The sequence below is a fragment of the Crocodylus porosus genome, unplaced genomic scaffold (genome assembly GCF_001723895.1).
Source record: "Crocodylus porosus isolate Cpor-Errol unplaced genomic scaffold, CroPor_comp1, whole genome shotgun sequence".
NCBI lineage: Eukaryota > Metazoa > Chordata > Crocodylia > Crocodylidae > Crocodylus > Crocodylus porosus.
The window spans coordinates 107,951,947-107,972,260 of NW_017728947.1; the positions used below are offsets into that span (position 1 = coordinate 107,951,947).

At 41.3% G+C, this 20,314-nt stretch overlaps 1 protein-coding gene across 1 annotated transcript in view; it reads right to left on the bottom strand.

The window, feature by feature from the left end:
- Positions 1–9,828: 9,828 nt before the first annotated feature.
- EXOC5 (exocyst complex component 5) overlaps positions 9,829–20,314 on the bottom strand; it is a 42,553-nt gene continuing 32,067 nt past the window's right edge. The window contains exons 13-18 of the mRNA XM_019550876.1: positions 18,449–18,557; positions 16,288–16,408; positions 15,403–15,489; positions 14,408–14,516; positions 13,601–13,816; positions 9,829–12,555 (exon numbers count right to left, since the gene is read on the bottom strand). Coding sequence (XP_019406421.1) covers positions 12,367–12,555; positions 13,601–13,816; positions 14,408–14,516; positions 15,403–15,489; positions 16,288–16,408; positions 18,449–18,557 — 831 coding nt within the window. The 3' untranslated portion in view covers positions 9,829–12,366. The remainder of the gene's footprint in view (positions 12,556–13,600; positions 13,817–14,407; positions 14,517–15,402; positions 15,490–16,287; positions 16,409–18,448; positions 18,558–20,314) is intronic.

Below are 20,314 nucleotides of genomic sequence, written 5' to 3' on the forward strand. Positions count from 1 at the left end.
CCTGGAGAGGTTGTGGACTCTCCATCCCTGGCGATTTTTAAGACCCAACTAGACAAAGCCCTGGCTGGGTTGATCTAGTTGGGGCTGGTCCTTCTTTGGGCAGGGGGTTGGACTAGATGTGACCTCCTGAGGTCCCTTCCAACCCTCATTTTCTATGTTTCTACTTATTAGGCATCTAATGTGTGATCCTTTTCCACCCTGCTCAGCTCCCTGTTACTTTTGCAATGTGCCTTCATTTTAGCCTTAAGGTTAAGTCATAAAACATAGTGAGGGGGCGCAGGGAGAGGACTCACCCACTTCTGGCACTGACAGTTTTCCAGCAACTCAAGCAGGGTGGGATAGGATCTCATTTAGATACTTAAAACATGGAACAGGATCTGGCCTTATGCCTTTGGGCCTGCATCATTCCACATTTTGAGCCAACCCTCTGCACATCACTCTCCTAGGTGATAAACCCAGAAGCTGTGCAATGCCAACCTAACCACATAGACCTGCAGCCCTGACAAAGGGGTCCAAAGGCTCCCCTGCTGCTACTTTCTAAGGGTGTTCAGTCTAATCCTTCTTTGCTTCATTACACTTTCTAACAAAATCATGTCAGTTGTACTGCTTTTGACAGGGGAGAAATGAAACCTAGCTATCCACCTAGGAGACACCACTCTATGGGCAAAGCCCAAGTGTCAAGTTATGGAGTGCAGCTGTTTTTGAGGCCCCTGCTACACTTTACATATATTATGCCAGTAACTGGTTAAATCAGGCAATACATGTAGACTGGACACACATGCACTGTAATTATCACAACATAAAAAATGCCTATTCAATTATACAAAGAGCCAACCAGCTACAAAGTTAGTGCTTGAAAGTGTTTAACACCTCTATAGCTTGTTTCTAGCTAACTTTATTTGAATGAATAGCAGGGCCCCAGGTGATTTTGTTGACTTGTAAACTACCAGCAGTTCCAGCAGTGGGACCAACCTTTTTTGGTAGGTGCGCCACAAATTAGCCCCACACCCTTCCCAAGTGCAACTCCAATCCCCTTCCGGTGCCCAAACTGCTGCTCTGCAGCAGTTCTGCTTCCAGCCTTGTGCTCCCTGCCCGATTTGCTGCTCTGCTTTCTGCCCGTCTCCTCCCCATTCTCCCAGGTGCCACACATACAGGCTTCCCATGCCACAAGTTAATGACTGGCCACTTCACTGGGGTGCTGGTGAAATTTAGGATCCAAGTCTAACTTGATACCACAGAGGATCAAGCACTGCTTACTTTCCAGGAGCTAGTGGGAACCTTACAGCTCCGACTACTCCACAGGATTTCAAATGCTATTAAATAAGCCTTAACTCACCTTCGCTTCTTTACCAGTCAATGAGACGGTCACTCTTCCCAGGTTCCTGCCTGTCCTATAGAAAGGAGCTGAGTTTTCAAAATCGGCACAGGATACTTCACTGCTCACAGGCATTGCCACATAAAAACAAAGAGAAGCCCTGGCCAAGCTCTCGGTGACACACAAGGAGAAGGCAAATTGAGCATCCCACTTTCATATGAGCGCTATCCTCTCACCAGCTGTATTGCGGGATCATAGGGATCATCATGCAAAAGAAATTGTTTATGGTCAGTGAAATTCTAACTGTGGACACGGGCTAGGCCAGGGAACGCGAGAGTCTCCATCTGCTTCCTTTTTTGTTGGAAGTCAAGAAAACTTTCTACTGTGGCTGTGCAGGTATGTGCAGTATATTTACCTAAGATACAATAGATGGCCTTCTGCACTGCAGCAACGTTAAGCTGAAGCCCTTCGCGGTCTAGGGGCCGCTTCCCCCCCACTGAGGCTGAGGAGGATTTAGATGACAACACTGTTTTGTTGGGGGGTATTTTTTGCAAGAACAGGCCTTAATAATTTGTTTCCGAGCATGGCTAATCATAGTTTCCCTGTTCTTCCATTTCTGTCATCTACCATGCTGGGGAGCATATTAGTTCTTTTCAGCACCCACGTTTCACCCACCCCAGCGACGCTCCATCTCCAAGAATTCACATGGCTCTGTGTCAAAAAATAAAATAAGGAACATCAGAATAATCCCATTACGTTATCTCCTCTTCTGGGTTCTCCAGTACAGCCAGCCTTTTCTTGGTCTATTTTTATATGCTATACCCTCTTCAGGGCAGGGACTATATTTTGTGTATTGTCCAGCACAGAGCAGATTGTCAGCCACTACACAGACACCTTCAGCTCTACACTTCCATATGGGTTTTAAATACTGCACTGATACTACATTGTGCAACTCGTACACAATTTTCTAAGCCTTACTTTACAGTCTCTTAAGAATTTGTAAGAAGCAGGGAAAGGATGGGGGAACCATTTTAAGCTTTATTTAATGATCTGATTCAAACCTGGAAATAAGGAGTCAAGATGAACACTCTTCCTTAGCTGATGCTGCTGTTCATTTCTGCCCTCCCAGCATGAGTTAACAGCTGAGCATTAAGCATTCACTTAGGGTTTTTTGCCGCCTTCTTTAGAGCTAGGCTCCTAATGTTTCTAAATGTGCCATTTTCGTATGAAACAAAACACATCGCTGCCCACCTTCATGTACTCTACCTCATACGGTGGGTCTGAATTGAACGCAGCAACATGGATTGCATTATTAGTTGCACAAAGAATAGCTCGGGTTCTCTCAATACATTTGTGGGGTCTTAAATGAGTAACTAACTTTTGGAGTGTATCACTCCTGTAAAAGATTCTCCCCCTGGTGGTATAATCTGAGCGTACACTTTGGAATCGTTTCCTATGGAGAATCCCACAGCTTTCCTCCTTTTCACACAAATCTTTCCTCCCTATTCCTTCGGGATTCTTTATTCCTTGTTTTTATCATTTGGCCTGGAAAAGTCATTTCTTTTAGTTAGGCTAAGTGCTTCCATCATCTTTGTAAAGAGGGTCATCCAGTATACTTCATATCTGAGGGGTTTGGACATCGTGTCCCCAAAAAGAACTCGAATTTACTTTTTAATTTGCAGAAAAGTATCGTTTTCAATTTAATGAATGATAGTGTCTAATTTCCCCAAAAAGGCAATCCATACAAGATATATGCCTGTCCTAATGTTAGCTTTAAATCATTCATCACATTCATCAAACATCACATTTGTCTTGGAAGAAACCATTTTCTCCTTGACTAAAGTATGGTCCTTCAGACATCCACATCTGTTGTCCTGGGACAAACCCTAAAACAGTTAACGGGATAAAAAAAAAGTTCATTCCAGGACATCACAAAGTGCATCTGAATGGTTGTCCTTGGATTGCATCAATGGCAGAAAAACAGCAGTGCATTCAATTGCTCACTAAAACCCAAATAAGAAGGGTAATGCGTATACACACCAATCCCAGGACAAACATAGGCACAACTTGTCCTGGGACAAAGCCAATGTCTGTTCCTAGCTTAAGTTTACCAACTTAAAATGTATCTAACAATTGAGCATAGAGGTTGGTTTGTGATTGCCATTATTATTTCTATGTAGCTGCTCCAAAGTGCCACTTTAACTAATTTAGACCTTCAGATATTAAACTTATTTAAACAACATAAAATCTGCATAGACGCATTCAAAAATAGCTACTCCCTTCTGATAAACCCCATTTCAGCCCAGAAGCTTGCTTATTTTCTCTCAAATGTGGCAACTGCTTCATTTTGCAGGCTTTAGGCTCTATGGCAGGGGCGGGCAAAATATGGCTCACGGCCCAGATCCGGCCCACCAAGCCATGCTATCCGGGTCATGGGGCCTTATTACCTGCCGAAGGCTGCCTGTCTGAAAGCCGATGAAGCACCGGTGGCAGGAGCCACCAGCTGCAGCAGCAAGCAGCTCAGGCTCTAGTTGCAACACAATCAACCCAACCCCAACCTGACCCTTTCCACCCTGCTCTGCCCCCACCACCAGAAGCTTCTGGCTAGCGGATGCTTCTGCCCCTGGCACCCCGTGGCTATTCCCCCACCCTCCCTTGTCCGAGAGCTGAATTTCAGATAAGAACAGGCCCGGGGCGGGTGGGGAGGGGGCAGAAGGACCACCAGCAATCGCCCCACTCTCTGAGGCTCATGGGACTCTGGCTCTGCGCCTCCATGTGCCGCTTGCAGCTAAAGTGCCAAAAGCACCATGTGGAGCCACACGGACCCGGCCCGGCCTGATGGTGTGGGACTTCCTGCAGCTCCTGGCACTCTAGCGCACCAAAGGGCCAAGCAGGTCCTAAACCGTGCCGTGTGGGTGCTGGCCTCGCAGCCAGGAACCATGTGCTGCCAGAAGGAGAGGCCCAGCTGGTTCCGTGCTGTGCCGCATGGGTCCTGGCCTTGCGGCCTGAAACCCCGTGTTGCAGGGATGGGCCGGGCTGGCTCCATGCCACGCAGGTCCTGCCCTTGCAGTCGGAAACCGCACAGCGCAGCAGAGCCAGCCTTGCCCATCCCATCCCGGCAGCAGGCAGTTCCCCACTACACACGCTATTCGAGTAAGGCTGTATTTTGAGATATTATGCAATTGCCTCTATACACTCTATGCAAATGCACATAAATCAAGATAAAAAAAAAGTTAAATAAAATTAAAATGTTATAGTAGATGTTTGATTTTTTAGTATATGATTTGAGTTTCTTCTTGTTCCAAGACGGCAGCCCCCTCCTGTCCCTAAAGGAGTACTTCCAGGGCAAGCGGTAGGACTTCTGGTGGCCAAGGTTAGGGGTGGGACTTCCTGTCCCAATATGGCAACCAGGGGGCGGGGCAGCTATCAAGGGGCAGGACTACCTATACGGCTCTCAACAGCTCACCAAAACTCATTAAGTGGCCCTCCAGCCAAAATGGCAAGCTTCACGTTACATAAGTAAAGAAACTAATTGCTCAAACTCCGTGCATTTACACATGCACTTTATTGCAGAGTTGACTAATGAGCTCCACAATAAAGTGTCACCATCCACACGTGTACCTGAATTAGGGCGCAGTAAATTAACCAACTCCACCGTAGGATAATACTGTCCAACATCTATGAGGAGATCCAGTATAGGATCTGATGTGCCAGCTCGGCCTTCAGGAGGTCGAATCACGTGTTCAGTGATTGCAACACCAGAACTCAAACAAAGCTCCTGCTATATAACGCTGTGGCAATCCCAACTCTACTCTATGGTTGTTAAACTTGGGTGACCTATAGGGACACCTGAAAATGCTAGAATGCCATCACCAGCACCACCTCTGGAAGATCCTTGGCATAGAGTAGGAAGATTGTTGCATAAATGCCAGCATCCTCACCAACGCTAACACCTCCAGTATGGAAGTGTTGATTATTCAATATCTGCTGTGCTGGACAGGGCACTGTGCATGCAGGCCTGATGCACGTTTACCAAAATAACTGCTATACTCCCAACTCAGCCAAGGACAAAGCACGCACAAGGGCCAGACAAAATGCTTGAAGGACACCCTCAAGGCAGACATTAAGAAATCTGGCACTGAAACTACCAGCTAGGAAAAACTAGCCCAGGACAGGGCAGGCGGGGAGTTCCTTTGGGGGATCTTTGAATAGATTAGAGCAGCCCAAAGACTGTTTTAAACTGCATTGCCTGCCTACTCCTACAAATTGCCATTACTAGGATAGAAGGACAACCCATCTTTGTCTATTTTCCCTGGGATACTAGACTGGGATAGAATGGTAATTAACTCTGCATCTCTAAAAGATTTCTTCACGAAGGGAGAACTGTCTACTGGCTTATAAACTTCCACTGGGAGATTTATGGAAAGATGTCCTAGCAAGCCAGAATAAAGTTCTGTATGAGACAGGCCAAGATTCTCCAGGAGTGGCTTGTAGTTTTTGGGTAGGCAACATTTCCAAAAGTACATTTAAAAACAGGAATCCACTCACTCTGGACTAGGCAATAAAACGTCGTTCAGAACATTCGTGATGGAGTCTCAGGTCTTCCCGAGTCGAACAGGGACTCAAACCCGGGTCTTCTCACCCTAATCACCAGATTGCAGACATTGTGAGAGGACATGGGTTGGACCAGAAATCCTACTCGGGACCCAAGGAACATTTTTTGAATAACATTTCAAGGGACTTGAGGAAGGGTACTGGGTGCCCTAAAACTTGTCTGCTATCTATTTACTGCCCTTCCTTTTGAAATGTCAGAAGAACCAAAGTTAACTTTCTCCTAAGTTAAAATGTTGCCCAGCTTTAAACATTTTAACAATTCGCTCTGCCGTCTCTAGAACACAGCAATATAAATATTACTATCTCTGCTAAAATGAATTATTGACAATTTTAATACATGTTGCACAGTACATATTAATATAGAAAAATACATGTTATCAGCAATATAATGTTGACCATGTACTAATCCATTCCACCTGCTCAAATATTAGTGCAAATAATTATATATTTGTAATGCATCATTGCTGTCTAGTTTGAATCTATGCTTCCAGAATAAATGTGCCTTCTCTGAAGTTGTTTGCCATCATAAGTAAAATGTTATATATTCATACTCAAATTGACTTTGGTTGGATAAGCAGAATGAGCAACCTTCAAAAAGCCACTTAGACTTAGCAAGTTATTTTAATGAACTGCTTACAATAAAATGAATGTTATAAAAACATTTCAAATAAAAACCTCATATTATCTGGCTTTGCAATGGCAGCAAGGCACTGGGGGGGAGGGAAAATCACCATGCAAAGTTCAGTATTACTGCCCTTAAATTGGCAATACACTTTCTAACACACTAGTTCAATTGAGCTCATTAGTGTATCCTCTTCTCTAGGCAAAGTTGGTTGCTTATTATATGCAGCATGCCATAGCCATGCACTAGTAAAAGGCTTCTGAGCACACCTTCACTCAGAGTTGTCTACCTCTTTTTGGGTGTTTCCAGAGACGCACAAAAATGGCTCATTTCAGTAGAAGCACAGATTTTCCACCGAACTTGTTGGAATGCAACGAAGGTGGGAAACAAGCAACTTCGTTTGCTGCTTCAGAACTAGGTCTGGAGATATCCAAAAGGCACAGGATGAAATCTATCCCAGCCATAAAAAACCTGAGCGATTGAGTTGCATGAAAGAAGAGCAAAAACAGTTTGGAAAGGGAAATCCATTTCTCATCCCATCAATATTGGTGCACCAAGTCAAGGATGCAGTTCACTGGTGCTTGACCCCTTAGAATAGACAGTTTCTCCTCTCAATAGCTTACTATCCAAATAGGCAAAGCTGATGCATGTTGAGAAGGATACACTGTAAGCAGATTTGAACAGGGGACATGTCTGCAAATGCTATGATTTTAGTTAAAAAATAATCCTTGGCTGGGGTTTGGGTAGGTGGGGGCAACAAACATAGAGGGGAGGGGAGAGAAGAGATGAGAGGGTAGAGTTGGGGACCACTGAGATCAGACAAAGCGAGGTTGAGGTGAAGAACTGTACCAACCAGCCAGAAGGTGGGAAAGCCCGACTACATCAGCAGCCTCTGTCCGTTCCTCCCGCAGAAACTCCCTGCATATACACTTGCTATATTCTGACAGTCCGTCCCACAATATTGGGTTTATTTCTTAACTTGCCAGCTCCTTCAGTAATTGCCTTACGTGAGAACCTCAGCTTTCACCTGAAAAGCATCAAGGGGCTCAGCCTTTGAGGCTGTGAAGAAAAGCTTGAAAATGTGGATCTTTTGGCAATTGCTTGAGGTGGTACATAGGCACCATTGGGAAATTATTTTAAAGACCATCCGCCCCCTCCCCACCATGCAGCCTCTCTGCATCCTCCCTTCCACAACAGGGATGGATGAATTCCTCCTGTGTGGAAGATATGGGGTCTAACCTTGAACACAGGGCTGAGAATCAGGAACCTATTCTAACCAGCAGTTACAAGACTAAATTATTTAGCCCCTGGGCCTCAGCCTAACCACTCTGTGCAAGGGGGCTAAGACTCCTGAATGGAGTTGGTAACATTTCAATATTTCTTTTAAGCTGATGTTTTGAATAGAAACTTCCAAGATTTTTGATTGTCAAATATCACATGGACCTTTGCAACCAAGGCAGAACTTCCCCACTCATCTGAAACTAAAATGTTTCATTGTGGTTTATTAAACTAACCTGAAAATCTTCAGATGTGGAGAAAGTTGGCTGTGAAACCTCCTTCCACAGTAGTGGTGCAGCAACTCTTGGGCAGTGCAGTTCAGAAACCTGGTACCAGCATTTTCCCTTTGTAGGCCAGGCTACAAGTACTCAGGTTACATCATGCAGCCACGACAGGGGAAAATATGTACTGCATCATGGGAGATATGTCCACTGAAGAGCCCAAAACATTGCAGAGGACATGGGAAATGTTAATGTTAAACAAAGAGGAACAGCTTAGGATTTCATTAGATTCATAAGAAATAAAGTCTTCTGAGGCCTCTTGGAAGCCCTGCTGTTCAGGTAGAGGGCTCCTTTTGGGTGTCACAGTAGGGACAGACAGTTCTTCTGCTGCTCTTTAGTAGATGTAAGGTGGAGTAGCAACAAGGATTCCCACCTGGATAGTGAGGGTACTGGTGGGTAAAGGCTCGTCTTCAAAGTCCAAGGGAGCTGAATTAGCATGGGAAGATAGGAGAGCACCAATACTACCCCCCTAACTGCTATGAGGGTGGGAGATGGAAGAGGCAAACGTGGCCCTTCTGTCCCTGATACATGAATAATAATAATAATAATAATAATAGGACACAGCAACAACCACCCCAAAAGCAAGAAATCTGGCTCCCTAGTCCCTGAAAAAAGCTAAAAACTAGGGACAAAGAGCACTGGCTCTTCCACTCCACTCGCCTCTGCAATGCATCATGGAGGGCAGAGGCTGCAAAGGCTGACCACAGGTAGTGGGAGGAGGTGAAGGGAAGATCCCAGGCGGCTGAGCAGCAAGCAGAGGGCTTTGGCGCACACTTCTAAAGAAAGGAAGGAACATTTCTCCTTGCATTTCCCTCACAAATGGAGGAGAAATACTTTTGACAATATACAACAAGAGTCATAGGAAATTAAGCTCTTTCCCTAGCAAAGAGTGGAGAACGAGCAAACTGGCCATCTTTGAGACCCCAGTTCCATTCAAAAGATGGAGACTTGCCCCACAGCCAACTCTAATTACACTTTTCAGTTACCTGCAACACTTAAGCAGCCTAGTGATGCTTCATAAGGGTAAAGACAAAAACCAAGGTTGTATCTTGGTTCTTAAGCAGGCACTAATCTGACATGCTGCAGAGCTCAAGTCAAACCACCTCTTACCATCTACATAGAGTGCTGTAGCCCTGACAGGGAAAGAAGTGGACACAACATTTACAGCATAGCTCTGTCCTTCTGAACAGATTTATGCTCTGAATAGGGAAAGCCCTTTACAATTGAATTAAAAAGATTCCAAGGTCAATCAGTAGCTCCAAAGTGAGTCACTTTAACCATTTTCCCTTCTCTAGAGGCTCATTTAAAACAAGGATAGGATCAGACAGAACGCTGCTCACAATCCTGTTTATTCTCCTCTAATGCTGATATATGTGCCAGGCTCCTGTTAATCATATTTTAAGGTCGCTAGATTTCCCCATCCACATACTGGGCTTCTACACTTACAATAGCTTATCCTGTAGATCTTTTTAGTCCATGTCATCTTCACAGTCTTTTTAAAACCCTCTGTTTCCAAATACCTAGGTCTTCCCTTTCTCCGCCTCCTCTGTTTCTCAATGTTCCTATATTTTCTACTGGTTGAGTCATGTGGTTAGAGTGGCTGCTCATTTTTTTACCCTCCATGAAAATGCAAACAGAACACAACACCAAGTCACGTTAATAAATTATAGGACTTGTAAAAAAAACAAAATAAAACAAAAAAAAACACACGCAGCTCATTTCCAACCTATGATAATTTAGTGCAAAACCATTTTTACCCATTGGAGACAGCATAATTACACACACATACACGCACCTCCTCTCAAGCGTTCAATTGGCAGCTGGCCCGTTAAATGCCAATGTTCTAAGAGAGAGCATTAGAAAGGTAGCACTTTAACTCATTACATGAGCATAAAAGGGCATATTTGAATTTTGGATAGTACTTCTATTGTATTCAAAAGCTACTGGAAATATTTTCCTAAATTACATGCTATAATAGCTATAAACAGAAAAATGTATAAAGATTATAGCTTCCCCACCCCAACTCAAATTTTATTTCAAAGTAAACTTCCTGATAACTAGTCTCTTATATAAATGGTTTGTTTTGTATGGGGTTTTTTTCCCCAAGGGGTGGGAAGGGAAGGCCCACACTACTGACGGATTTAATCAGTAAAATTACTTTTATTGATTTTTCAATAGAAGGGGTCTATACAATTGAGTGTAAAGATTTTTTTTAAACAAAGTGGAAAAGGAATGAAATGGGAAAAAAAGGCATCTGGAGAGAATTTTTTTTTTTTTTTATTGAGGAAGTGTTTACATGTCTAAGTTTTAACGTATTTGCCTACCACTTGCTGCCTCATTATTTTAAATAGGTTAAAAATGGAGAATATTGCACTGAATTTATGCGTGGAAAATACAGCTAATAATGCAAGAACACGGCGAGTACATTTTATACATCTTTAAAGTAACGCACAACAAACTTACAAGACATTTTGAAGCACTTCTGTGATATGCAGTCTTAAAATGATGTTTACTGTTCTAGAAGTGTTTACAAATTGACAGTTTTTGTACAAAGATCTCATATTGGTTAGTAAGACCACAGCCTTGAAAATTGTTGGCTTTAAGTTACAGAGGTAACAGAGAGGTATAATTGGAATTCACATCAGAGCTTTCAAAAAAATGGCAACAGTACAAGCAAGTGCCTCCTCCAGTGTCCACAATTCTTTGTGGTGCTGCCATGGCCAAGAAAGAGCACTCTGCAGCCAAACAAAGCTGCCAAAGTTTCCCAGAATCCTTTGAGAAAACCTGGCAGAATATTTCTCTTGCTTACCAAGACTACTCTGTTAAATATAAACCGAAGCAAAAAAACAAGGTTTGTCAATATTAACTAGAGATGGGAAGTTGTAAAAATTTCAAAAGATTCTTATTATACGTTTGAGAAAAAAAAAGACAGTTTTTCAGAAAACCTACTCTGAAGGATGGGAGAAAGTCTAAATAACTATGCTGAATCCACAGAGAATGAAGACAGAGTGCTGGAGATGATTTGCTGAGGGATGAGATGAGTGCAGTTGGGGAGGACTCTGAAACAGTGCAGTTCCTACCTGGTTTCCAGAGGACTTCACTCTGGAAAATACCTTTGCTTACTACAGAACTGTCAACCGCTGGGAAAAATTACCCCAAGGGCTTCATCATCCCCACTGCTTCATTTCAAATACTGCACCCACCATGGATCCATCATTTCAGAGGCACCTTGAGTAGATTTCTATGGTCTAAAGAGAGCACACAGAAGTAGCAGTCCCCAGTCTTAAGGCAGAGGGGTGAAAGAGCAGTTTCTGCACCTTCAGCGATGCCACATCACTCAGCAACTGAAGATGAATTCTGTTTAGAGTGGAACATTTCAGTTCTGGATTTTGGCTAGAGCGAACAGATGAATATTTCTTCCTCTGACTTCTGTTACAATCTCGCTAATGTACAAAACAACATACAAGGTTCTTTTCTGGTTGACAACGGGCACCTTCACCTCTGCAGTAATGAAGTCTACAATCAACAGGGTGGTATTCAGTCAGGAACATATCGAGTTAAACGTGCCAGTATCAAACAGTAAAACAAGAGTTTTCAGGAGTTCATACAAAACTAATACATTCCAGCAGGCTTCTTACAGTTAGGTGCAAAAACCTTTACCATTTCAGTTTCACTTAAAGTTCTATACAATGAATAAATTACATCTTTCTTGGGATACTGTTACTCCTCTATCTCAAAGAAATCCCAAGCTAATTAAAGCAAGAAATTACATTGAGTGGGATAACATTTTGAAAGAATGAAATGACTTAGAAACACCAATCAAAGATAATTTGATTATGATTAGCTGTGCTGAAGTCTAAGTCATTAAAATTGATGACGGTTTTTACATAGTTCTGTTCTATGTAATCCATTACCTACGCTATGCTCTGCAGTTAACATCTAATACATGGTATCTGTTAATTCAGGATTGAGGACTACAATACTTTCAATACACCACTTGCCCCCCTACACCAACACCAAGTAGTTTTACAGAAATTCCTCTCTGGGGAAACTTTAGCTTGCAAGGAACCTGAACTGATCGTTAGCTTATATTTGCCAACATTCTTCAAATAAAAAGTCAAGTTTAAATATGGCTGCTGCATTACTCTGAACAGTCATTGTCCTGCAAAACTTACAACTGCTATTTGATAAGAAATCATCCCCTGTGCTTTCGAATAACCAAGGCGCAGGCAAAGGTATACAGTTCTTCCATACTCTCAGCTGAAGTGGCGAGCAAGGCGAGCAGATCTATAATCAGCACGCAGCTGAACAAAGGAGTGAAGGATGTTCTTATCCAGATTAGCAAGTTGCTCTCCTGAGCAGACCTGCTTCAAGTTATCTGGGGCTACGACCAAAAGGTTGCAAAGTGCATGCAGGGTATCAAATAGCTGTAACACCAGTGGGATCTGCATTAAAAGAATGAGAGAGAATACAAGTCAAAATATTCAAGTGAACTATATTTTTACAACTAAACAGGTAAAGGTCAACTATAATGCCATGATGCTATCTTCTACTCAGAAGACTCATTTGTCATCTGGAAGCACCCAAATAAAAGTGTGGAAGTGTGAAAAATTACGTTATATCCTATCCAGTACAACTACATTTTTATTGTATACAATACAAAGATGGGGCATATGCGTCACTCCATAGCAGCAGCAGTCACCTAGTACATTAAAAGTATATCAATTAATGAAGGATTTAATATGCAAATCAGGAGCTAATCTCATAACAAGATCACTTAATTAAAAGGTGGCAAATTTCCAAGCAATAAAAGGAAATATCTGCAGGAATATGCAATTAAACTATGGAACTCATAGCCACAAGATGCTATTTGCAAAATTAAGAAAAGAATAGAATATTTACAAGGATAGGAAGGATATCTTAGAGATATAATAGCAAATGCTAACAAAATTTTGGGAGAGATCTTAACTCACATATGCTTGAGATCTTAAAGCAACCTCTAACTCAAGGTACTGGGAGGAGATCTAATATGGGGAATAGATGTGGGGTTATATTTGCTAGGGTTTCTTGCACTTTGGAAGCTTCTGGTGCTTGCCACTACTGGACACAAAATTGTGCTACGTGAGTCTGAGCCAGTATGGAACTCTTAACTTTTATTTCAACGTACAATCCCATATCCACACAAAAGGACATTGAAATATTCAGAGTGTTTGTACATAACTGGGAGAGACAATGCAAATGATGTTAATAGACAGATATTCTAACATGCACTCAGGAAATAAAAAAGTTTGCTATTATAACTGACATTAAATGATCAACTATTGGATTGATAAATGGGCAATATAAAAATATAAGTCAAACTATAAATAAAAGAAAAGACTGAGAACCACTGACTACATGCAAAAGACCATTTTTGATTAAAAATGGTTTCATTACGCATGCATTTTATGTATACCTATATTTCACCATACACAACTTAAATGCACTTACCTTGAAGTCTTTGGCACACTTCCTGTATTCAGCCACATCACAAATTGCCAGCATGCCTCCCATGCAACTATAGGAATACTGCTGTAGATGTTCATAAATAAGTCGATGAAAACGAACTCCCAGCTCCATCAGAACTGTGTCCACATTCTTACCATCCATAGACTTTCTGATCTTTTCTACCTGCTTTCTGACATAGCCACAGACCTTAACACAGGCCTTAAAAAAAAGAAAGTTAACTAGTTTGAAAAAGATTTCCTCTTTAAAAGTGATTAAGAGCAAATTCTCAGATTAAATCAACAGCAAAATATAGTAGTGGCTCCCACGGAATGATTAGCTCTTCACCTGCTTCTAGCTCTCTTCATTTTCAGTAACAAAATTGAACTGAAACATTTAAAGTACTATTCCAAATGTTACTTTTTCTGACTAAGTAACTGCCAGTGCCATAGAAAAGAGCTCAACAATTCCACATGGGAATAGAAAAGTGTCAGAGATTTGCCTTAAGTTATGGTCAATACCAATTCATAGTGTGTACTCCTCACAGAAATGGACCTGTTTTCACTGTGTTTATTCAAATTTGGTTGGGTCTGCTTAGCATCCTGCAACAAACTTGCTGGTGCTCCCACCATGTTTCAGAATCCACATCAAAAAGTTTGAGAATTCGAGTGAAAACAACTCTGAAAAATGAATCAAGTTCATATGTATTCAAATGTAAATATGCGATAGAGTGAATCAAGATGCTAATATCATTCAAATTATTTTCAAAGTGGCCTTGTATATTACAGCCACATTTGCAGTTAGTTTACTCACATTAGTGTACTGAATCAAAACATTATTTTCATCTTCTGGTTTAAAATCAGTCTTCTTTTGTTCAGCAGCCAAGATGTGCTTCATCTGTCCAATCATACAATTCAGTGTCCTTTACATTTAAAAACAGTATATTCAAAATGAACATTTTCATTTATTTGGCTTTTACATTTACAAATTCTACTGCAATCCTATATTACAGTGGCAATTGCGTAATGAAGAAGTAAACACTAATATTCATCATTGCCATTAAATGGTAGAACACCTAAATATAAAAAGCAGGGGTGCTAAAAAATATATTAAAATAGACACTCTTTGAAAGTGACTCTGCATTACATTTTCTATGCAAGACAAGTCTGATTTTCTGAGGGTGGTTCGGAAATGAGTCACTCAAAAGACTTCTGTTCCAACTTCTCTTAGTCCCCGAGCACAGTAACGGTACATTCAATTAGAAAGCAGCCTATTTAAATCTAACTGTTCAGAAAGCTGCTGTGGAAAGCAGACAGAAGACCCTAAAGTGAACGTTCCGGATGTAGTTTAATAAAATTGCACTGCATGGTATTCCTTGGAACACATCCCAAAACACTTGCAAAACAAAAAGTGAGAAGCCGCTTCAGTACTGATAAATGGAAATTTCTCTTGTTTTGCATTACATCTTTCTATTTTAACTAGCTCATATTCCCTCTTTCTTCCTCACTTAAATATTATCTAAGGTCAAATAAATAGTTTATTTTATGATCTGTTCCAAAGCTGATCAAGAGATTGCTTAAAGAAGATAGCAACTGATGAAGTAAGAGATAAGAAATTAAGCACGAAAAGTTTCAGCCTCCCCAAATTAGCACTTTTTGGCAAAAGTTCAATGTGATCTCCAATCCACTACCTGGATTGCAAAAAGAAATGCATTCAACATTTTTAACAACAGCTTCATAGGAAGAAACATTTCTTTTAAAAATGAAATGTAAGAAAAATGATAAAGCCATATTTAAAATTTGACTTGCCTGTCAATGCCCATGTCCAGTTTCACCTCCATTTGTTCTATTATATCCTTTTTCTTCTGAAGGCATTCAGATAACTTGGGAGAAGAGCTATGGTAATATCAGAAACAAAATAAGTAGTCAAGCATAATGCAAATTTAATTTACTCCAGGAGCTCCTAAAAACAGGAGTTTCAGGATTCCCCATCAATCCCCACCCTGAAAGGACCAGCCTAGATTAAAATGACCTGTCCTAGAAGTCAACAACTACATGATGCCCTACCTCAAAAGCTGGCTGACCTGTGCATGGATTTGGTGAACCAGAGACAGAAAATACCCTGCTGCAGTTCAGACAGAATTGTTCCTGAATGGGACATGCTACTTTTATATTGCTGCCAGACTGGTGAGCCAGTGAACAAAATAAGTTTACTGGCCACTGCAATGCTCCCTTCATCAACATGCTGTAGTATCTCTAAAAGGAGTGCCTTTTCATATTTGCTCATTAAAAAAAAAGAGGCAGCAAGGATTTCTTAGGGCCTTTTGAATGCAAGATATGAAAAATGCCCTGCATTCAAAAGCTTGTCTAACTCTATTCCAACTACGCATTTGGTCCAATTAAACATATCACCCTAAGAAATCCTTGCCTTTTGCATAATTTCTGGACCATCACAGCTACATCACCACTTTTACGCTACTGATAAAAAATGTGAGTTAAACACCACCCTATCTACTGCTCCCAGCTCCAAAATCCTGAACAATTGTGGTTAAGGGAAATGTACTTTAATTAGTGTCTTGTACTAAGTAAACAACAACTGAAATTCTCTCTCTCAATTAAGACAGGGAGAGAAAGTAGTCATATAAAAATCCAAAAACTAAATAATTTCCATTCTCCTGCCCCCAGCAGACTTACCTGATTAATGGCATTAGGTGATCATTAAACTGCTTGTCAAACAAGTGGAAAACAGTATTGGCTTGGTGTACAACATCAAGGAAATAAAGGTTTGCACTCTTAGAATCAGAAGAAGGAATGCCTATGGCAGAAACATTTCATTAAGATCATTAAAAATGACCACTACAGACTGTGTATCCGAGTCTTTCCTAAGGGCAAGGGTAACATTTTTAAAGTGCCTGAATCAGTCAGAATTGGGCTCCTAAGAGCTACCCTCATTTCTGAAAATGGCTTTTAAGTTGCAGGAAGAGATTTCGTACATTTTTACCCCAAAAAACTAGACAGCATACTCCTTATATGGTATCAGGTCATACACATGGCAATGTCAAGGAATGCCTACTGACCTCAATTCTGCCCATCAAAGAATGGCAGCAAACTGCACTAAAGGTGAATTACATAGCTGCACAATATACAACAATCACTGCTGGGGCTGCTATCAGAAGCCTTGAAAATGAAGGGAGAGGGCAGCTGTGAAACAGAGAAGCTCCAGTCTTTTCTCAAGGATTCCAGCAGCCCTTTGACAGCCACTGCCCCCCTTCACTGTTTCCACTGCTGGTGAAGGGAGAACACTTAAAAACTTACAAAGCAGACAGTTGCAGCTACCACAGTTACAGAGAACAAGTAAGATCCAAACAGCGAGGCCAAAAACACACTTGAGTGATATGCAGATAACCAGATTGTTAAAACTTAAGCAATGGGCAACAGACTGGGACCGGCATTGTGCTTTGCAGCTAAATGAACTATGCACTTGTCCGGCATGCATAAGCCGAGTTCAGTGTCTACATATACACAATGCATACACTACAGTCTTCATTATGTAAAAATCACTGAATGTAAAACATGCAAGAGGCAAGGTGGCGTTTCTTATTTCGACCGACTGTGTCGTAGAGTTAGACACCCCAAAAAAAATCCTTGCCTCCCACATAATTTCTGGACCAGTTTGGCTACAACACTACTTTTACACTACCACCATGAGTGTAAATATGAATTTTATCCTTTCGTTAAAAGGAGAAAAATGAAACAGGTCAGAAAGAAATGTTCATTCTGATTCTTGTGATGCAAAAAAAGGATTTTTGAATTTATCACTTTCTTTTAATCTCCGTATTGTTTTCTCATATGAAAGTTAAGCTTCAGAAGATACTGAGCTTTGCCTTCCAGATGCATGAAACCAACTAATTCCCTTCCACTCAAGACCATCCAACTTCCAAGCAGTTGGGAGCCGCATGCCTCACAGGCCAATCCAGCAGGGGCCACACACCCCGGGGGCTGCAGCAGCGTGAGCCACGTCCCCTACCACCACTGTACCATCCACCCACATCGATCTCCCAACCCCTATACTACATGAGCACTCCACCGTTGCAACTGCCTGCTCACAACCCCTCACTTCCACCCCTGCTGCACTGCACACCTGTGACCTCCACCTCTGTGCTGCACTCCTACACCCCCCCCACCCTTCTCCCCTGCTGCATCATGTGCCATGGGCTCATCCCGCTGCACTCCCCTGTCCCCCCAAGATGGGGCAGGAAGCAGCAACTGGAGGAGACAGGAGGAGGCTAAGAGACTCTGGCTGTTGTTATAGCCAGAGTGACGGTGGGTGCAGCAGCTAGGTAAGAGACTGGGGGGGTTTGCGCAATTTAACCCCTGCTGGGCTGCATGTAGCCTGTATGCTACCAGGGGGATAGTCCTGCTTTAAAATAAACATTTTTGCACCAGGCCAGTCAATCAAATTCATAAGAAGTTCTCTGTAGCAAGTCTGAACACAAACTAATGAGATTAAAAATAAATTATTCAAGTGCTCAAAAATATGGATATACACCACTTCATAATGGAATCCTCAGGTACAGATAGATGGCACAATAGCATTGATGTCAAAGGATATCAATATAAAAGCTGCTGGGATGTAACTGGTACCTCTATGTGCTTCTCTAGCAGTGTAAGTGTAGGAAAATTGTTGCAATTTTAATCAAGTCTAATTGCAAAGCAAAGGGCAATTTAATTTAATTGTTGCATAACAGCTGACAGGTCCTTCTGAGTAGCAGGTCCCCTGTCCTTTAAAGCAGGGCAAAGCAGGCCTTTTAAAACAAAGTACATTTGGACATATTCTTATGTAAATTATGCTTACCAGCAAGTCCCGTTTCCAGGGCATAATCAATATGCTCAATACACAAAAATTCCACAAGCATAGAAAAAATTCTGAATGCATTCTTCGGTAAATCAGAAGGATCCGAGAGCTTTAAAAACAAAAATTTTAAAAAAATTAAATGTTTAAAAAAAAAAACTGAAGCTACTTTACTTTGAATGATTCCAAACAGAAAATTCATGTCACTTTAGAAAACATCATGGGACAGATCCTAGCTTGTTTAATATTACAACAGTTCCAATGAACTCAGTGGAGTGGGAACATTTACATCAAGAAAGTGAGCATCCATAAAGTCACTATCACTGACCCTATCTGAAATAAAGTGCAGCTCCAAATCTCATAGGTCTTCAGCCAAGAACCCTGAAATAAACTTCTACTCTGACAGGCCTTCTGCAACCTGGAGACTATGCTTTAGTGTTTAAGAACACAAAACTTTAGAGCTCTTGATTCAGAGATGATACCTTTTATTAGACCAACTAAGAAATCACAAAAAAGAAAAAAATCTTTTAAAAAGGTAAATTCTCCTTTAAAAATATTTTAGTTGGTCTAAAAAGGGGTGTCATCTCTGAACCAAGAGTTCTAAGGAGTTTTGCATTTCTTTTTGTCTCAGACCAACACGGGTACCAAACATATCCCTTTAGTGTTTAAGATTTTGTGAGAGAAACTTTCATACAATTTAGTAAAAGACAATCCCGCCTTTACAAAGCCAAGCTAGTCCTCACACTTTTTCTGACTCTAGTGATTCCTTAACATTAAACAACCTCAAAATAATACAGGTTTGTAGACATTCGTCTTAATGGAGAAAATGCTACTTAAAATACACGTGCATGTGCCAGCAGGCAGTGGTGCACAGAATTTTTGATGTACATCTGCAAGGAGAGATGCACAGTTTGCATGTACAGTATGGTAACTGTGCATAAACTTGCAGGGGGCAGGGTGGACATCTAACAGTTCTTTTGCATGGTCCATTACCCTGCGCACATGTACACAGTCACTGGGATTGTACAACTGCCTATGTACATTCTGCATACATACAATTCTAAAAGCCTTGGCATAGATAGGTTATTTGACATAAGCTAGACTTATAGAGTTTAAAGATTTCCCCAGCGGCTCTTAAGGTTCTTTGCACAGCAGCTGAATGCTGGTCCTCTGTAACTTAGAATATCTGTAAAAATAAAGCTCTAGTCCTGCACATCAAGGAAGATCTGGAACTCTGGAATCTGGAGCTAATCAACAAACGTGCATTTCATTCAGGTGTCCAAACAAGGAAAAACAAAACGTATTAGCCCAGTGGTTCCCAAGGTCATGGTAAGAAGTTCACAGATAATCAGTAGATTATACTGGGCTCCAGCCCCTTTTCAGTGAAAAGTTGGACTTTGAAGGTGAAGCATGCGTGAAGTAGGCCAGTTAATAGTGGCATGGAATAAACAGGTCAGTTGAAATAAGTGTGCAAGAAACAAGTCAGTTGATAGCTAGCCATTGGTCAAACAACCTTGGGTACCATCACAGTAGACAAGCCAATACTTCAAATTCACATACATACAGTTCATTCAAAAACTTTGAAACAAGTGATAGTTTGCAAGTTTCGACTTGAAGTCTGTTTGATAAAACATGCTTTAAAGTTTCCAGTTTTTTTAGTTATGAATGTACAACTTAGTTAATACTTGCCTAATGCTGAACATATTTGCTCTAACTTTACATACACCTGTGCATGCACACAAATAGGATTGAAACAGCTGGAAAATTTCATCCCAAAAGAATGGTTCAACAAAACATTGCACACAACTGAAAAAGGAAGGTTACAACTCAACCACAACTATACCAGATCCTGCCAATGCCCACCATTAA